This window comes from Numida meleagris, chromosome Z (genome assembly GCF_002078875.1).
Source record: "Numida meleagris isolate 19003 breed g44 Domestic line chromosome Z, NumMel1.0, whole genome shotgun sequence".
NCBI classification, from domain to species: Eukaryota; Metazoa; Chordata; class Aves; order Galliformes; family Numididae; genus Numida; species Numida meleagris.
Window position 1 is genome coordinate 31,941,791 of NC_034438.1, and position 15,804 is coordinate 31,957,594.

The 15,804-nt window shown below is 40.6% G+C and overlaps 1 protein-coding gene across 8 annotated transcripts in view; it reads right to left on the reverse strand.

Moving 5' to 3' along the window:
* NFIB (nuclear factor I B) overlaps positions 1 to 15,783 on the reverse strand; it is a 173,685-nt gene extending 157,902 nt beyond the window's left edge. For 5 of the 8 annotated variants that reach the window (XM_021380313.1, XM_021380312.1, XM_021380309.1 and 2 more), the window contains exons 1-2: positions 15,425 to 15,782; positions 8,908 to 9,439 (exon numbers count right to left, since the gene is read on the reverse strand). In XM_021380313.1, coding sequence (XP_021235988.1) covers positions 8,908 to 9,439; positions 15,425 to 15,454 — 562 coding nt within the window. In that variant the 5' untranslated portion in view covers positions 15,455 to 15,782. Of the gene's footprint in view, positions 1 to 8,907; positions 9,440 to 9,847; positions 9,986 to 15,424 lie in introns of those variants that run through there. The other 3 variants (XM_021380317.1, XM_021380310.1, XM_021380315.1) reach the window with 3 other exon arrangements.

Genomic DNA, 15,804 nt, shown 5'->3' on the forward strand with positions numbered 1-15,804 from the left:
GGGGGGGGGGGGTGGAGAAGACAAAGATTGTTCCTTGTCACCTTTTAACAAGTTTAGACACTACATCAAACATCTCGTATGAAGAACTCTGCTTTAGAGACCATGGTCACTACTGAATACAACATTGATTTTATTCAATACTAGCCTTTAAGAATAGAAGGCTCTGGTACTAAAGAAATCATACAGCTATTTAGGTGGTGTACCTCCACTTCAAGGAAGAATGTTGATCACCTTCTTTATTTTGTAAAAACTGAAGTAGTGTGCATATACATTATAATTTGATTACGAAATACTTCCCAAAGGAAGCCTTCTTTCCAATGTATCCCACATAACGATGCCCAAAGTGAAACAAAGCTGACAAAGAATTACGGGTGTCTGCCCTTGAGAAATGCAGAAAACCTGAGCACCCTCAAAGAAAAGAAGGGCACCACAACCCAAAGGAAGACAAAATTTCCCTCCAGCCTGTAGAAATCCTCCCTCCACCTCTTCCACAGAGGAAAGCAGCCACTTTGTCCCCATAACTGTCAACAGACAAGGTGACGTTGAGAGCCTGGCCACATCCAACAGAGGACACGGCAGCTCCGGAGGGATGCTGCGAAACCCACTGGGGTGGAAAGTGGGGGCTGAGACCTTCTTGTCAACGATTATCACAGAGGATCAGAGGAAGCAGCAATGCTGCTGAACAATGGAGAGGTCAAGCAGTTCACAGCCATTTCATGACCCAGACAAGCCAAGGTCAAGAGATTCAGGTAGCAACTTGGCCTGGGCATGAGTTACAGCACAAATGAATTGTTTTAACAAATCAGCTTTGGTCAATTAAACCTAACAAGACATGTTACATAGCATAGCAGGGTCCCTGACACTAGCCCAGGAGCTGAGGCTGGCCTCATAAAACACATATTTTAACATAGCATAACAAATTAAAGGTAATCCATCCAGAAACTGCAGACGTCAGAATAAGAAAACAAAAGCTGTCTTGACTAAGAGATGTTCTCACACTTTTAAATCAGAGACATTGGATTATAGACATCCTTTCAATATATCTGGCATCATTTTCCACAGCATTAATCACACAATGGAAAACTGATGCTGTAGTAAATATACTTGCTAACTATAAGATATAAGGCCCTCCCCAAAAAACTGTCTAAGGAAATCCAGTATTTCTTTGTTATTCACTTCATTAAAAAGGCTGAAAATGGTATGGCATTTTAGGCCAATGTATTCACAAACAAAATACAGTAAGTATGTCTTTTTAATTTTTTTTTAAATTTCTGAGGATGTTGAGTCTGTAATTACTAGGTTCCAATATCTATACAGCTCTTTGTTTCCATTTTAAAGAAAAATGTATAGATTCTATGTCATCTTATTGGGAAATGTTTTCTGAATATGGCAGTATCACTGACTAAAAAGCAAACTGCAATGCTAGATTTAACATGTATCTGTCATAGTTAGCTTTCTTTTTTTTTTTATATTTATCCTTTATGAAAATCTGTATAGCATTTCAGTTTAATGTAACTTGAAGATTGGGAAGGCAAATATTTAAACAGTATTTTCAATAACTAAATGTTTAAAATTTTCAATTGTCCACTATCTGCAAATAATATGTAATATACTTACTTACGCACATTATTTGCGTTGACCAATACAAGAAAAATTATCTTTTTTTTTTAATTTCTCAACAAACACACTGAGTTTCTCAAACAGAGTTTACTAGATGTTCACTAGTAAACATCTTTACTTTCCTGTTCAGTCTCCAAAGGAGAAAAGGGGAACCATTTTGTTCCATTTCAGTACATATTTTTCAGGGAGGAAATAATTAGAAGTCCTCTTCAAGCCACAGAGATTCCTTTAGTGAAGGCACCTTCAAAACACTGAAGGGCACTGGAAAATATAAGTTTCCCCTTGCTCTGGAGTACACAGTTACTGTTAAAACACGCAAGGTTTCTCTGAGGGAAGCACTTGATAATTGAACAGCTGAGCTTTTGCGCTCTCCTTTGCCAGTGCTGTATCACAGTCATTTCTCTTAATTTCAATTCTATTTCTTAAGGTTTAAAAAATAAATATTTTTAAAGATCCCAAACACTGTAAGTAGTTAGGAGTGACACAACATTAAAATGATCCCAGTGTCCGTACAATTTTAAATCATTTTTTTTATATGAGATGGGGTACAGGTCAAAAGAAGGATGTGACACAGGAGTCTTGGAGCATGCATGCAAAAGCTGCAGTAATCAGGCTGGCTAAAAACATCCAAAATGCTATTTTGATAAACATACTCTGGACTTCCAGCTTTCTCTTAGACAGAATCCCCCACAAAAGCCATGTCTGAAGTGCCTATCTCCCACTGACTGTGAAAAAAGCTAGAACAAAAGTCACATGCCAATAATGAAGCTCCAAAGAAACGGCTAAAGAAATATATTCGGGTGAAAAAAAAAAGCACAGAAAAAGGAAACTAATCTTTCTGTAAATTAAAATGTGGTGAAAAAGAAAGATTAACAACTGTGCAAGAGGAATGTTCCCAACCTCGCACACAACTCACTGCTCTCAGACAGTAAAATATCTATACTCAAATCAACTCTCTTCTCTCTTAGACAAAGCTAATAATCTATGATTTACTTTCCCTTTACTAGCTTCTGAGCCTTTCAAACTGCTTTTAATCCAACCTTCATTGCCCTGAGCTAGGATTTTAGCAAGTGCTTCTAGAAATTTCTAGTGATAAAAAAAAAAAAAGAGACAGAAAAAGAGGAAAATCATGAAGCCTCTCAAAAAAAAATGGCATCTTCCTTTTCACATTCACTTAGCATCTGAAACATGTCTCCAAACAAGGGGTTTCTTCCCCATCCCAAAATGGAAGTAATGACTCTGTTAAGTTAGCCCTTTAACTTGATCCTGAGATAATCCCATTGGAGTGGTTGTAGCAAAGCAGAATCCACCATCCTGTTGAGACTGGAATATAACTCCTTAGGAAAGCTGCTGGATTATTCTACTTGGCACTGAAGTGCGCAGCTACAAAGACCAAAACTTCGGCCAGACAGCAGTCCTCCAGCTTTCTACACTGCTCCTTTACTAACAGCAGGGAGAAGGGGGAAGAGGAGAAGCCAGGGAGAAGGGAAAGCTAGAAAAGGATGTTGAGTTGACAGCAGTCTGGGGCAATAAACTTCAAAATCCCACATGCAATGGTATTACTGTTTAATTATTTTATAAAGTTTTCACAGCTACAATGAATTCAATCTGCATGAAAATTAAGAAATTTAAAACATAGATCTCTGCTGTTATTTGAAGTATTTCCTTCACAAATTAGTGACCTTATTTATAGTTTAGAAGCATTTTATTTGTTCCCAGTATTGTTCTTCTGTCTGAAACTACCGTGAAGCAAGAATTTTGTTTTCATTTCTATTCTTTTCTTTACTTTATAGCTTCTTGCTGTTGATCTAAATGTGATTCATAAATTAATGCTGCCTTCTAAATTTTCAACTAGTTGCACAAAATTTATTTAACTGTAAGCTTCCTTTGTCTTCAATACAATTAATGTCATTTAAACCTGTGAAAATGACCTCCCTGGGGTATCAAGCAAGAAAAAACTGAACAAGCAAAGGCTCTTTCCTAAAACATATATATATATTCATTTCTGAGTTCAGTATTAAAAATTCCCTTTTCTTTCTCAGGAATCTGTCGTCTTACTTATAAAACTTAAATTTGAAAAGAGAAAAATAGACATTAGGGATTCTTCAGTTTTACGGTGTGAATGGTAGGTGACTTTTTCAAGTGTTTTAATTTCCCATGACTTCATGCACAAAGTATCAATAATCATCAACTGAAAAACATTATTATGCCCATGTATACCAGAAATTAACTTCCATTATTTAATGACAAATGTCTCCCATCTGTAATTTTCAGCACATTTGAGACAGTCAACAAAGTAGTCATCCCACCTTTCACATTAGAAAACTAAAAAACAGATCAGTGAGGCTTCCTTTTCAGTTGACAGGAGAAGTGTTTTAAAATTACATTTTCTGCATGCTTGAATAAACTGCAATTCCTCAGATTAATCCAATATTTTTTAAATGTTTATTGTTTCCTATTAGATTTTCAAACTACAACAAGCTCCTCTTATGTGAGGGGAAAAAAAATACAAACTCCTACCTCTGCTTCTGCCCTGATTCAAAACTGAGATTTAATACAAGGGATAAGCATCCCATTTCAGTGTCTAAGTAATAGGTTGCATGAGCATTTAGACACCTATAGGGTAAAGGCAGTAATAATCTCCATTTCCTGTTCTCAGTGGAATTAACAATTTGCTGTGTAAACTCCAGCAAATCGCCTTGTGCTTTGACATATCCTTCTGCAAAACAGGTAGAATATTCAACCATTTATTCCAATATAACGTACTAAGGAGGCAAATAATTAAAGGACATAGAAACAATCAGCAATTCAGCGGACTGATTATTCTAAGCCCATTTTTTCTTTTTATTAATTGTGTGTGGAATCATTGGTACACACAAGAAACGCAAACCCACGTCCAAATTCGTTCAGGGTGGTGCAGAGTTTGGACATATGAACATTACACACGTTATACAAAGAGGATATTGCTTAAGCAAACTTTGGGGTGCAATTTCAAGTGGAATTTCTTGTGCTCAAGGCAAAGTGACAACAACAGCAAAAATTATTTTTATTATATTGCTACATTCTCAATTTCATGTGTTTACTAATTGTCAACTTGAACCGCAATATAAGAATGACTGCACAGACCTATTAAAAAATCTGAGCTTTGCATAAAAACAAAGTCACAAAATGCAAGAAGCCTGATAATGGGACCACACCACTGACCCACTGGGAGGCCACGGGCCCACTCCTGCAGTTCAGAGGCATCGCTCTTCACACAGAACTACACAGAGTCCCTTCTGAAAGGAGGACGCACTGTCCAAAGCAAGACAGCGCATCCCTGCTACCAGCACTGCCAAAGAGAAAAGACAGCATCCCAGCTCAGCAAGGGATTACCGAACCCTTGGCACTTGGCTGGGCTGGAAGCAGCTCCGGATACACACAGGTGCGGCACAGGAATTCCCATGCTCCAGATGGGCCCCAGGCAGCCCGCATCAGCAGTCCAGTGTGCGGCCTGCCAGCCCTCTCCTTGGGTCTCCCCAGATGCTGGGCAGATGAGTCCTCAAGGCAAAGCTCCCCCCTGCCCAACCTGCAAGGAGCTTCCTGCTCCTTCCCTCTCCCCCTCTTGACTTTTCTCTCTCCCCTTCCTTTGTCCTGTGACCCCCGGAGGGGCAGGACACAGCCTGGCGATCCTGGGGCTCGCGTAGGCCAGGCTTCCTTCTGCGCAGCGCTTTGGGAAGGGCTTGCTAATCCTCCTTATTAATTAATGAGATAATAGCAGTTAACCGGAAAGCAATATTAATGCTATCTAGGAAACTTCCAGCAGAAATGATTTAGTCTTTTCACTGAATTGCTGGCAGCAGAAATCCCACAGCTGGAACAGCAACATCTTGATGTGTAAAGAACTTAAATCAGGAGTGCCTGAGCAGTACCAGACGTAGGACATCTGCATCTATTTTCTGCTCTCATTCTTGGATAGTTTAAAAGATCCTCCCCTCAACTTCAGATTTTATTAACAGCTGGGGATGCAGGCTCCCCCAATTATATCAGTCTTGCACAAGGACAAAGGAGAGTGTAAACAGCAACATGACTGATCTGAGAGATACACTCAGAGAGGCGCACGCATTAAAACACTTTAAAATGTTTACCATTTACATTTACCGTTGCTTGAGTCCTTTATACTCCCAAAGTATTTCTCATGCCTATTATGCTTCATTCACTATCTGCTAAAACGTTTAGCATTTTATTTATGCTGCCAGGAAGAAAAACAGCAGAGACAACACGAGGATCAGGAATCCTGCAGATGAGATCCATTGCTGTAGATATTTTATATTTTATAAAAAGAGCAGTGCGATATTTTTTAATTTTTTTTAATCAGCCATTGTAACTCTAAGCAAAACATCTCTCAGAAGAAGGGATTTATATTATCTAGGTTCTGTTGCAGCAAACAAGTACTGCAGCTTTCATTCACTGATTGTCAAAAACTTTCCAATGTGCCCACTGCAATGCGGATGCCAACCAACGAATCAAAGGCATTCAGCAACTAGACAAAGAGGGTCTGATGCCAACCTCGGTGCCACTGGCAACCATTATTGGCATCAAGCACATTGTCTGCCTTTTTTTTTTTTCTCCTCTCCTGGCACTTGACAAACAAAATGGCGGTTCTTGTAGCTACGGGAACACAGCATAAGCACTGCACTGATTGAGTCAAATATCATCAAATGATTTTATGGACTCAGACATATTTCATACCAAACGATAGACTATAACGATAAACTATCCTTCCTCCTCCTTTTTCCTCTAATCTTCTTTTATAAAGCAACAAAAAACACACTATTTGGCCCCCGTATTCATTTTATGTGCTAATTCCCTCTTCGTATTTCATTCAGTCATTTGTTTCTATTTCTCTGCTTAGTTTTTATATGATACTATTAGGTGGATTTTAGCATTCTAAAAGAGAAATAAAGGGTAAAACAGGATGTGTAAAATGCAGCATTTTGGTTTACTTCATGCTTATCTTTTTCAAGTCTTATGCTCTTAATCAAGTGCACTGCAAAGTGCCCAATTAACCTGTGTTCAGTGAGGATAGAGAATCAAAGTGTGACAAAATGGGGAAAAAATATACAAAGATAACTTAATATGACTTTTTCAAGAAGAGAGCAAACAGATGTTAGCAGAAGTTTAACTGTGAAGCAAATACATGCAGTTTGCAGTAAACAAAAGTGTCTGCTAAGGGTAGCTTGGTGCAAAGAAATTAGCCAGTTTTGTCTTCTAGTGTATTCCCAGAGTAGCTTCTTGTAACCTTTGAAGTTATAATATTACAGCACGCTTAACTTACTCATTTCCGTTTACGCAAATATTTTGAATGAACTAATACTCGCAATCCCTTTAAATCAAGAAAATCAGCTATGCCCTGCAATTCCTTCTCCCATTTCAAGTTATGGCTTCCAACAACTTAAAATCAAGAGTGTACAAGTACCATGACCCCAGCCTCTTTGGTTCAAGAGTTACTTAAGTTATTTTGCCTCCCTTTGTACTTTTGACTTTTACAGACAGGTAAATCCATTAGAATTAATCAGTAAGTTATGTCTTGCGATATATGCATTCAAACTATCATTCAAATTTTTCTTCACAAAAGAAGTTTGAAGGTAAAAAGTTTTTGTAATTAAGCTATTATGTATAGTGCTCTCATAGAAAAGGTTCACCTTCACCAGACTGTGCTGCTGCTTTAAGTCGCTGTGAAATATTTGAGTAAATTGTCTACTGCTGTGGAGGAAAAAAATAAAATAAAATACAAACGGCACGGAAAAAAAAGGAACACAGATTTTCATGATAATTTTTTTTTTAAATTGAACCCTATTTATACATTCATGTAAACACAGTGCAAAACTTGGGTGACTAAACTTCTAAGAGAACAATTTGTTGAAAATAAAAAGGTGGTTGTGTATCTACTCTTTTAAACCACAAGTACCTGCTGAATGAAGACACACAATTCTACTCCTTTGTTACTAATAAAATCTATTCAGTTTCTTTTTCTGTTAGATCCGCAGTTACATACGGGGCATGGGATAACAGACTGTCATCTGCCCTTCTGCAAGCCATTTCTGGCTACTACCAGGCCAAGCCATGAAATGGCCCGCCCTCTGCGGCTGGTCAAACTTTCCCTGGTTTAGATCTGCGGCTAAGAAAGAAATGCATTATTGCTACTTATCACCCTGCCATACAATGACGGCTAGAGGACGACACAATCACCAAAAAGAACAAAAATGATCCCACACGGAGAAAGTGCTTTTCAGAAGGCTTAGTATCAGAGAAAATCCTTTATCGACTTACAGCCATTTACAATCCTGGGTGACTTGCACACAAATATTTTTTATCTGAATAAGTAATGTGACTAGCAAGTTTCTCCCTGATATATGACTAATAGAATAATTGATTTTATTTAAATTTCATAAATTAAATAAATAAAGTGACAGTTAAATGAGGTTTTCCATACAAAATTAAGTATACTAGTGTAATTATGAAAATATAATTTTAGGGAAAAATTTTCTTTTAATATTGCAACCTGGATCTTCATTTTAAAATTCAGACAGGAAACATGAGCTAGCAATGTCAAATATGAATAAAATGTTAAATATGAATGCTGTAATTCTGCCTATTTAGTATTTGCTAACCAGTACTTCTGGGCTAAAATTTTTTCATGTTTTACTTTATAATGAAGAGAATGTCTACAGTTGCTCTCAAGTTTTCAATAGCTTCATCAGTTTAAGGATGAATTCTTGGTTATTTGTAACTGAAAAATCAAGAGAAAGTATTTGTACTATTTATCATGATTGTGCAATTGCACATTCCTCCATCTGTTCCTAACAGTATTATAGGGAAGTAAAAAAAAAAGAAAAACTTTAAAAATAAGAATAATGTTTCCCAAAGTCATAACTGGGAAATATATATATATATTGAGAGAGAGAGAGAGAGAGAGAGAGAGAGAGAGAGAGAGAGAGAGAATGACATTTTGAAGAAAAAAAAAAAGGAGGAACTGAAGGACTACCTTGAGATGTCCCGCTCTCACTTGAAAGAGAGCAAGCAACATACGCTAAACGTATACGTAATTTGTACAGGTCCGTAGGAGTGAGTGTGTCTGTGTGTATGTATATACGTATGCATGCTGATTTACATATGGATATGTACCCACGTTATGTATAGAGACCACAGAATAATGTTTTACTGGAAGCCAGCCCATAGGGGAAACAGGGCTGCTCGGAATCAGTTTGACATACTAACACAGAAATACAACAATCTGCTTCCTACCTTGCTCCTGCACGTAGTATGCCAAAAACAAATCAAGCTCCTTGACTGATACTGTTATGTGGTGCGGCTGGACGCAAAGTGCTGGATTTGTGCAATGTGGGGATTTCATGAGCCGCTCTCCATCCGTACTTTCCAAGGGGATGCCTTTGAACAGGATCACCATGACTAGATCCAGACGCCAGACTTTGTCAGCCTGTCTCAGGCAGTCGATCCTCCTAATCTTACCCTTCTGGTCAGGATTGGACAATACACAGCACGGGTGCTTCTTCCCAGTCACCGTGAGCACAAAATCCTCCCGGAACTCTTGGCGAATATCTTTGCGCAGCTTGGCGAGGAGCCTGGATGCCCACTTCTGTTTAATTTCGGGCTTTTCGCTTAGTAGCTCATCCTTGACTGCTCTTTCCTCGTCCTTCGACATTCGTTTCTCATGTTTTTTGAAGTACTTGCGTTTTCGAGCCTGGAGGTTGAACCAAGTGTAGGCAATTGCACGGACATGCGGAAGAAGTGCCTCAATGAATGGGTGAAATTCATCCTGCGGAGGGAAGTGGAGGAAAGAAAAAGGAGAGAAGAAGAAAACTCAGAGTCAATAAGCTGTCATAATCAAAGCAGCATCAAGAAAGATTCCTGAAAATCTTACAGTGAAATCCGAGACAAAGAGAATAAACATTCAATATTGACTTAAAATTTACACAAATTTCTGCATAACACCTTTGATGCGATTACCGTCACTGTCAGGCAACAGACAAAATAACATGGAAAATCACTTTTTTCCCCATATTTCACTCTTTGAGAGAACCGTCTGAAGATTTTATTCTGTATGCCTCCCCTCACTTCATCCTACTACGCTGCAGAGACTACGCCACTGAAAAGAGATGCTATCAAGATGTTTTGTTCCTAACATTTAAATATCTGAGTGAACAACTAAGATCAAGAAAAGTACCATTGCACAAAGAGGACACTGTACGGTTCTAAAAAATCTGAGCAGAAATGTTCAGAATGCAGAAGCGAATGCCACAGTTCATTTCTCTTCTCTGTGGCACAGAAACACAAAGCATATACATGCTCAGTGTAATGCCACACAGTTCCCGCTTTTGGAGCATGCTCTCAGCAAGAGACCGCTGGTGGCACAAAGAGCATGCGCCATTAAACTTGATCCATTTTCTTATCAAACGTCCAACATTCCAGCACTGAAACGGCACCATTCCAGTGGTGGTAACTAGAGAAACCAGTATACAGCAAGGGAAGGTGGGGAAAAGGCACAGCATGTTGTACACAAACCCTGCACAGAAGCTTCTATACTTTCAACTCTTCGGGCTTCCCTCCCACCACCCCCAAACTCCGTAAAATAAAAGTTTATGAAGTCAAGAACAAAAATTACATTAATTTTCTTCTGGCAGCTTCACTATGGGTTTTGAAGCCCCACAGAGTCAGTTAATTTGTTAACCGATCACATGAGTGTGGCAATTATTCTAAACCCCTTAAAAATCAATCTGAGGTGTACAATGAAAAATGGCAACTTGGCACAAACTTTGCATTCTTTGTGTTTCTGCATGCTGTGGCAGAGTGACATTACGAGTGCACCGCTGGTCAAACGCTGCTTTTGTGAAATCCATGCAATTTATTTAGAGTTCCAAAATATCCCTTCCTATCATCTGGCTTCACCTGAAAGTTCTTATCTTCTGCCTGACAGCAATATGTATTGCATTAAGGAGGTAATGCTTGGTTGTCATCTACAAGCACATCCTATAGCAATAAAATTAATTCGCTTTGTCTGCTTAAAGCACCATCCTAGACATCCACATTCATATCTAAACAGGCCTTTCCCAAAAACTAGGGGCCCTTCTGTGAACAAATCCGATGTTCGGAACAGCGCAATCTGCTTATCAAACGTTGCTGCATTTTGGTTTGCAAGGGAGACCTTAGGGGAGATATCTCCCTTTCTGCGTGCAGGCATATTTAGTTTTAAATACCACGCAGATCGTTCATCACACTGAGTGGCACGGTGCAATCAAACTAAACCCGAATCTTTTTTTATACAATTATATTCAAAAATACAATTAACTAACTAATATTTTAGCTACACTGCTAGACAGGGAATGAATTATGCTTAATCAGAAGGCTGATTAACTCCATTAGGTAAAAATGATGAAAGTATAACTAATGGTCTCAATTATACAGAGTTCAGACTGCCACTGTGGGAGCTCCAGGCCAAGAATTCAGTATTTACATCTTCCAGTTTCACACACAAAGTTCAAAATTCCCTGAATGGAATAAAAGCCATACTGGAGCTGCTTACCTCTCTTCCCTCGCTGCCCCCAAAGCAAACAGAAAACAGCACAAAAGTTGCGAGCAGTTTACCTATGCCCATGTTACCTTCACAGAGGGAAGGAAAAAAAAAAAAAAAAAAAACCAGAGATGCAGTATCGGGAGATAGTTCAGGACATAAACGACTGCGCTACAGTACCGTGCCTGACAAAGAGCCACAAAGGCAATAATTAAACCGGCTAGCAGTTTCCAGCAGAGATTTGAACAATTCTGATGCTATGCTGGCACATAAAACTAGGCCGTGGAAAGAGTTAAACCACAATCTGTTCTTTGTGTGGGAAGGCAATACTGCTCTGAGTAACCACAGCCCATGATAAGGCTTCGTGCACTTTCCAGTGCCATGCTTTTTTCCCTTCTCTTCTAACTACCAGAGAAAGTTTATTTTTTCATCTACAAAAGCCATCTTAAAACGTTTAAATAAAACGCTATTAAAATTCTAACTCAGCATAAGCAGGAAGACTGTGCAGTGTTAAATCTTCGCAATTAGTTTTAGACTAAATAAAGCAGATTTCCAACAGATCTTGAAAATGTTGACATCTGGGGTTAAAGGTGAGGCAAGGAGAAAGGCAGGGGGCTGAGGAGCTGAGGGAGAAAATATCTTTTTGCCCCAGCACAGTAATTATGTCTGAAACAGACTTCAGCATTATAGCTTAAAATGACAATGAAATTAATGCAAAAGTTCTACGCTAAGAGAATACTGCAGACCCAGTTTTCATTTTTAAGAGGAACATGGCAAACTGTTCCAGAACAGCTACATCTTCAGGTACTGCTCATACTATTACCAGTAATAGCCGATAGCATTTTACGTCTATGAAAATTACACGGGGACAAATTCCTGTTTTTAAATTCCACTCTCTGGTGATTGAATGTTTTCCTTTACAAAGACTGAGGAATTTAAAAAAAAAAAAAAAGGAAGAAAAAGAAACACCTTTTTAAAACTGTACTGAGGCTTTTCTTTTACAACATCATGAAGTCCTAAATCTATAGATACATGCGAAAGAGCGTGAAGAAGAAACACAGCAAAGAAGATTCTGTTCTAAAGTAATATTATCGGATATCTTTGAGAGATTCATTGTGCATCCGGAGTCCTTTCAAATGAAACATTACTTGACAAGAAGAAGTGCCCATAAAAATGATCCTAAATGGAGATGTGCCATTAATCACGCACTTTCTCCACTAAACCTCCTAAAAAGCCATCTACAGAATTCTTTTTCCCCTTAATATTCGTACAGGCAATACTGGGGAAAAAAAAAAAAAAAAAAAAGATTTTTATGTGGCACTTACCCATGTGCCATAGTTGCTCTTGCAATAAAGTGATTTATGGAGGTAAGATGTCATATCCAATGGCTCAGGTGAACCATTCTGCACTGACCGCTTAAATTAACATGGAAGTTATTACAGGATAACTATGCAGTTTGTAAATAAAGGGAAAATGCCCGTTGTCTAATTGTAGCATAATGATGACAGATAGGCCAGGTTTTCTTTTTGGAAGAGGTAAGGGGGAAATGAAGCGCTACTCTGACATTTTCCACTCTTACAAACTTTGTATCAACTCATCCAAGTTTGGACTGAAGACCAATAAGAATACACGGCAGAAGTCCAGAAATTTCACATCAAAAACTTCAGGCGCTCTGCTTCCCCACACCGATTTTCTCTGTGCATACTGAAAGAGTGTATTCTGAGGGGAAAAGAGAAAGACAACATATTTGGAGTTTCCTGGACCACCATAACATAAAAATAAACTGTGGTAAAAATATCACAAGAGCCCAAGCACTTGAAGGCATGCGGTAACTGCATCCTATCGTGCCTCAGTGAGGGATGAATGTAGTTTACACTCATTCCAAAACAGGGGGAAAGGCGTGTATGGGGGGACAGGAAAAAGGACACCCACCCACCCCCCCAAAAAAAATTACACTGCTTTTGCTAAGTCCTCCTTCTTCCTTCAAGTTACTTTACATCCACCGAACTTTTACTGAAACAGCGGTGGACAACATCTGATTTGCCAACATCTGCCTTAACACTGTACTTCTGGATTTTAGAGTTGAGCCTGCGGGATGCTCCAGCGCTGCACTGGCACAAACTGAGTTGTGTTCCTCGTGCCGGCAGCCTGCTCCAAACAGGTACTCTGTGTTTAGATCTTCTACCAAAAATATTTTCCTCTGAGCATACACTGCCACAGTCAACATGCATCCGTGCAGAGCCTTCGAAACCAAGAACACAACTGAGAGAGCGATTCCGGTAGTGCTCTTTTAACTCGGCTGCAACTCAAAATAATGGAAAGCATGCATTCTCTTTTCCACTGTAATCTTTATTTTTTAATTTAGGGAATTAGATAATTTCAGAAATGCTCTCATCGCTCCAGATAGATAAAAATTCCAAACAAGAACCAAACTGCTGCGATTTTGCTGTGTGCATGTGCCTTTGCACGTGAACTGCTCCTGCATGGCAGATGCTGCAGCATGACTGTAACATGTAACGCAGAAGTTATTAACACACGGGAGCCAGGAACTGCTTCCTTCTACCTATGGCTGCAGAGTGCAATGCTCTGCTTCTGTATACGCCAAAGTATGGCATTTTAAGAGAGATTTGCAGAGTGAGGAAATCTGTTGCACCTATGAGCCCAATAAGCAAGCATATGGAAAAAAATGTCACGGGAGCAGAAAAGAGCAACGTGAGCTGCGCGCTGTGTGAGAGGTGGTGGTGGAAAAGTGTGTGCTCTCGCTGCAAAAGCTGCTGCCTCAAGCTGTACTCTGAGGCATGCACTCCAGCGCAGAGGTTTTGCTGCCTGACAGTGGTTCCACAGGACACAGCCCACTCACCATTATTTTCTCTTAACTGAAGATTCCACCGTAAGTAAATATTTATCGATGTACACCCGCGAGCATACGTCTATCTACTACACAACGTGCTTCCTACACACAGCACTTTTTCTTTTGAAATACTCCTGCAGTACTCTTTTCCAGCTTTGCTCCACTGAAGCTCACGTTTGCTTGCTGAAAATATCCATATCTAAGTCAATCACGCTCAGATGCCAAACAAAATATAAACAATAAAAAATGTGTCAGCCAAAAAGCTACAGGACTGTATCCAATCACTGAATAAGCCTTATCATTGTTTCCATCTCCATTCACCATTTATGAATACTTCAGTCCTTTTGAATTACAATGCTTTCTAATTGTCGAATAACTTAAATCATATTTATTTATTCACCGTGCAGCTATAAGCGCGTTATTGGCCGCTTAATTACGGCGCACACGAGACGTTACTTTCGCACGTTTTCTTCTTCTCGAGCTATTTGTCGCGCCAATGTGGAAGCAAGCAGTTATCACTTCATCAGTTTACATCACATCCTGCTCAGACAGACTTTCACAAAAGCTCCTGAAAACTGTCCCCTGGCCCTGCACATCGGGTTTTCCCTTCGGAAAACGTTCCGGGGCCGCGGCGCTCGCTTCCCCTGCGGCGCCGGCGCCGAGCGCGCTCCGCGGCCTCGCGGGGACCCTCCGCCGGCAGCTCCCGGGGCCGCTCCGATCCCGGGGCCGGCACCGGGCAGCGGTGGGGGATGCTCTCGGGGCTCCCCCCTCTCCCCGGTGACAGCCGCGGCCCGAGCAGCGGTCCCGAGAGCGAAGCCGGGCGGGCGAGAGCCCGGTGCGCTGCGAGCGGAGCGCAATCGGCCCCGCGCTCCGAGCTCGGCCGCTGCAGGCTGCGGAGTTCCTGAAGCATCAGGCGGGGTTACTTCGCGCCGCAGAGCGCTGAGGTTTTTTTTTTGCCTTCGGTCAAAGACAGCACTTTTCCTTTTTAAACCCTTTAATTAGGCTCCGCGCACGCCGGCGAGCTGAAAAGAGCGCGGATCGCTCGATTCCAATCAAATCAATACTTATCAAACCCGCTTTTTAGCGCAATTATGCTCATTTCCCTTCTGTTAACCTTTGACTCGCTGCGCGCCAGCAATTAACAGTATTCGTCTGCGAGTGACACTTTGAACGGATCCCCCCAAAACAATGGCCTGGTGCAGTCCATCCCCCGAATCCCTCCCGCGAGCGGAGTTTGGGTCCGAGGAGCGGCACAACCGCGCCTTAACCCGTTACAAGTGCTACCGTGACTCAGGAGCAACTCACACATCAGCGCAGAAAACGCGTGAAACATAAATAAATAAACGAGCAAATAAATGAAGTAAGTCAAAATGCGTCTATACCTGAGTGAGACAGATTGGAGAATACATCATGACTTCGCTTTTGCAAACGCGCTGCCCGGAGAGCCCCTAAGAAAAAGCCTCAAAAAAGGAATAATTTCATCTGTTCATTTTACAGTCATCTGAGACTCGAGGAAGATGAAATCAATCAGGACGGGGGTCTGCCCTGAATCACCACAACTCCACAACAAACCCCAGTCCTCCTTAAATAGCCAAAGATTCAAGTTCACTCCGTGCGCTCGATTTCCCGGGGTGGAATCCAATCTACACTTTTAACCCCCTTGTAGTCGGCGCGCAGAGCCGTGCTTCGCTGCTGCTGCTGCGGCGGCGGCGGCTGCCGGCGCTTGTTTTGCAGATGAGGGGGGAAGGACTCGGGCGGGGGG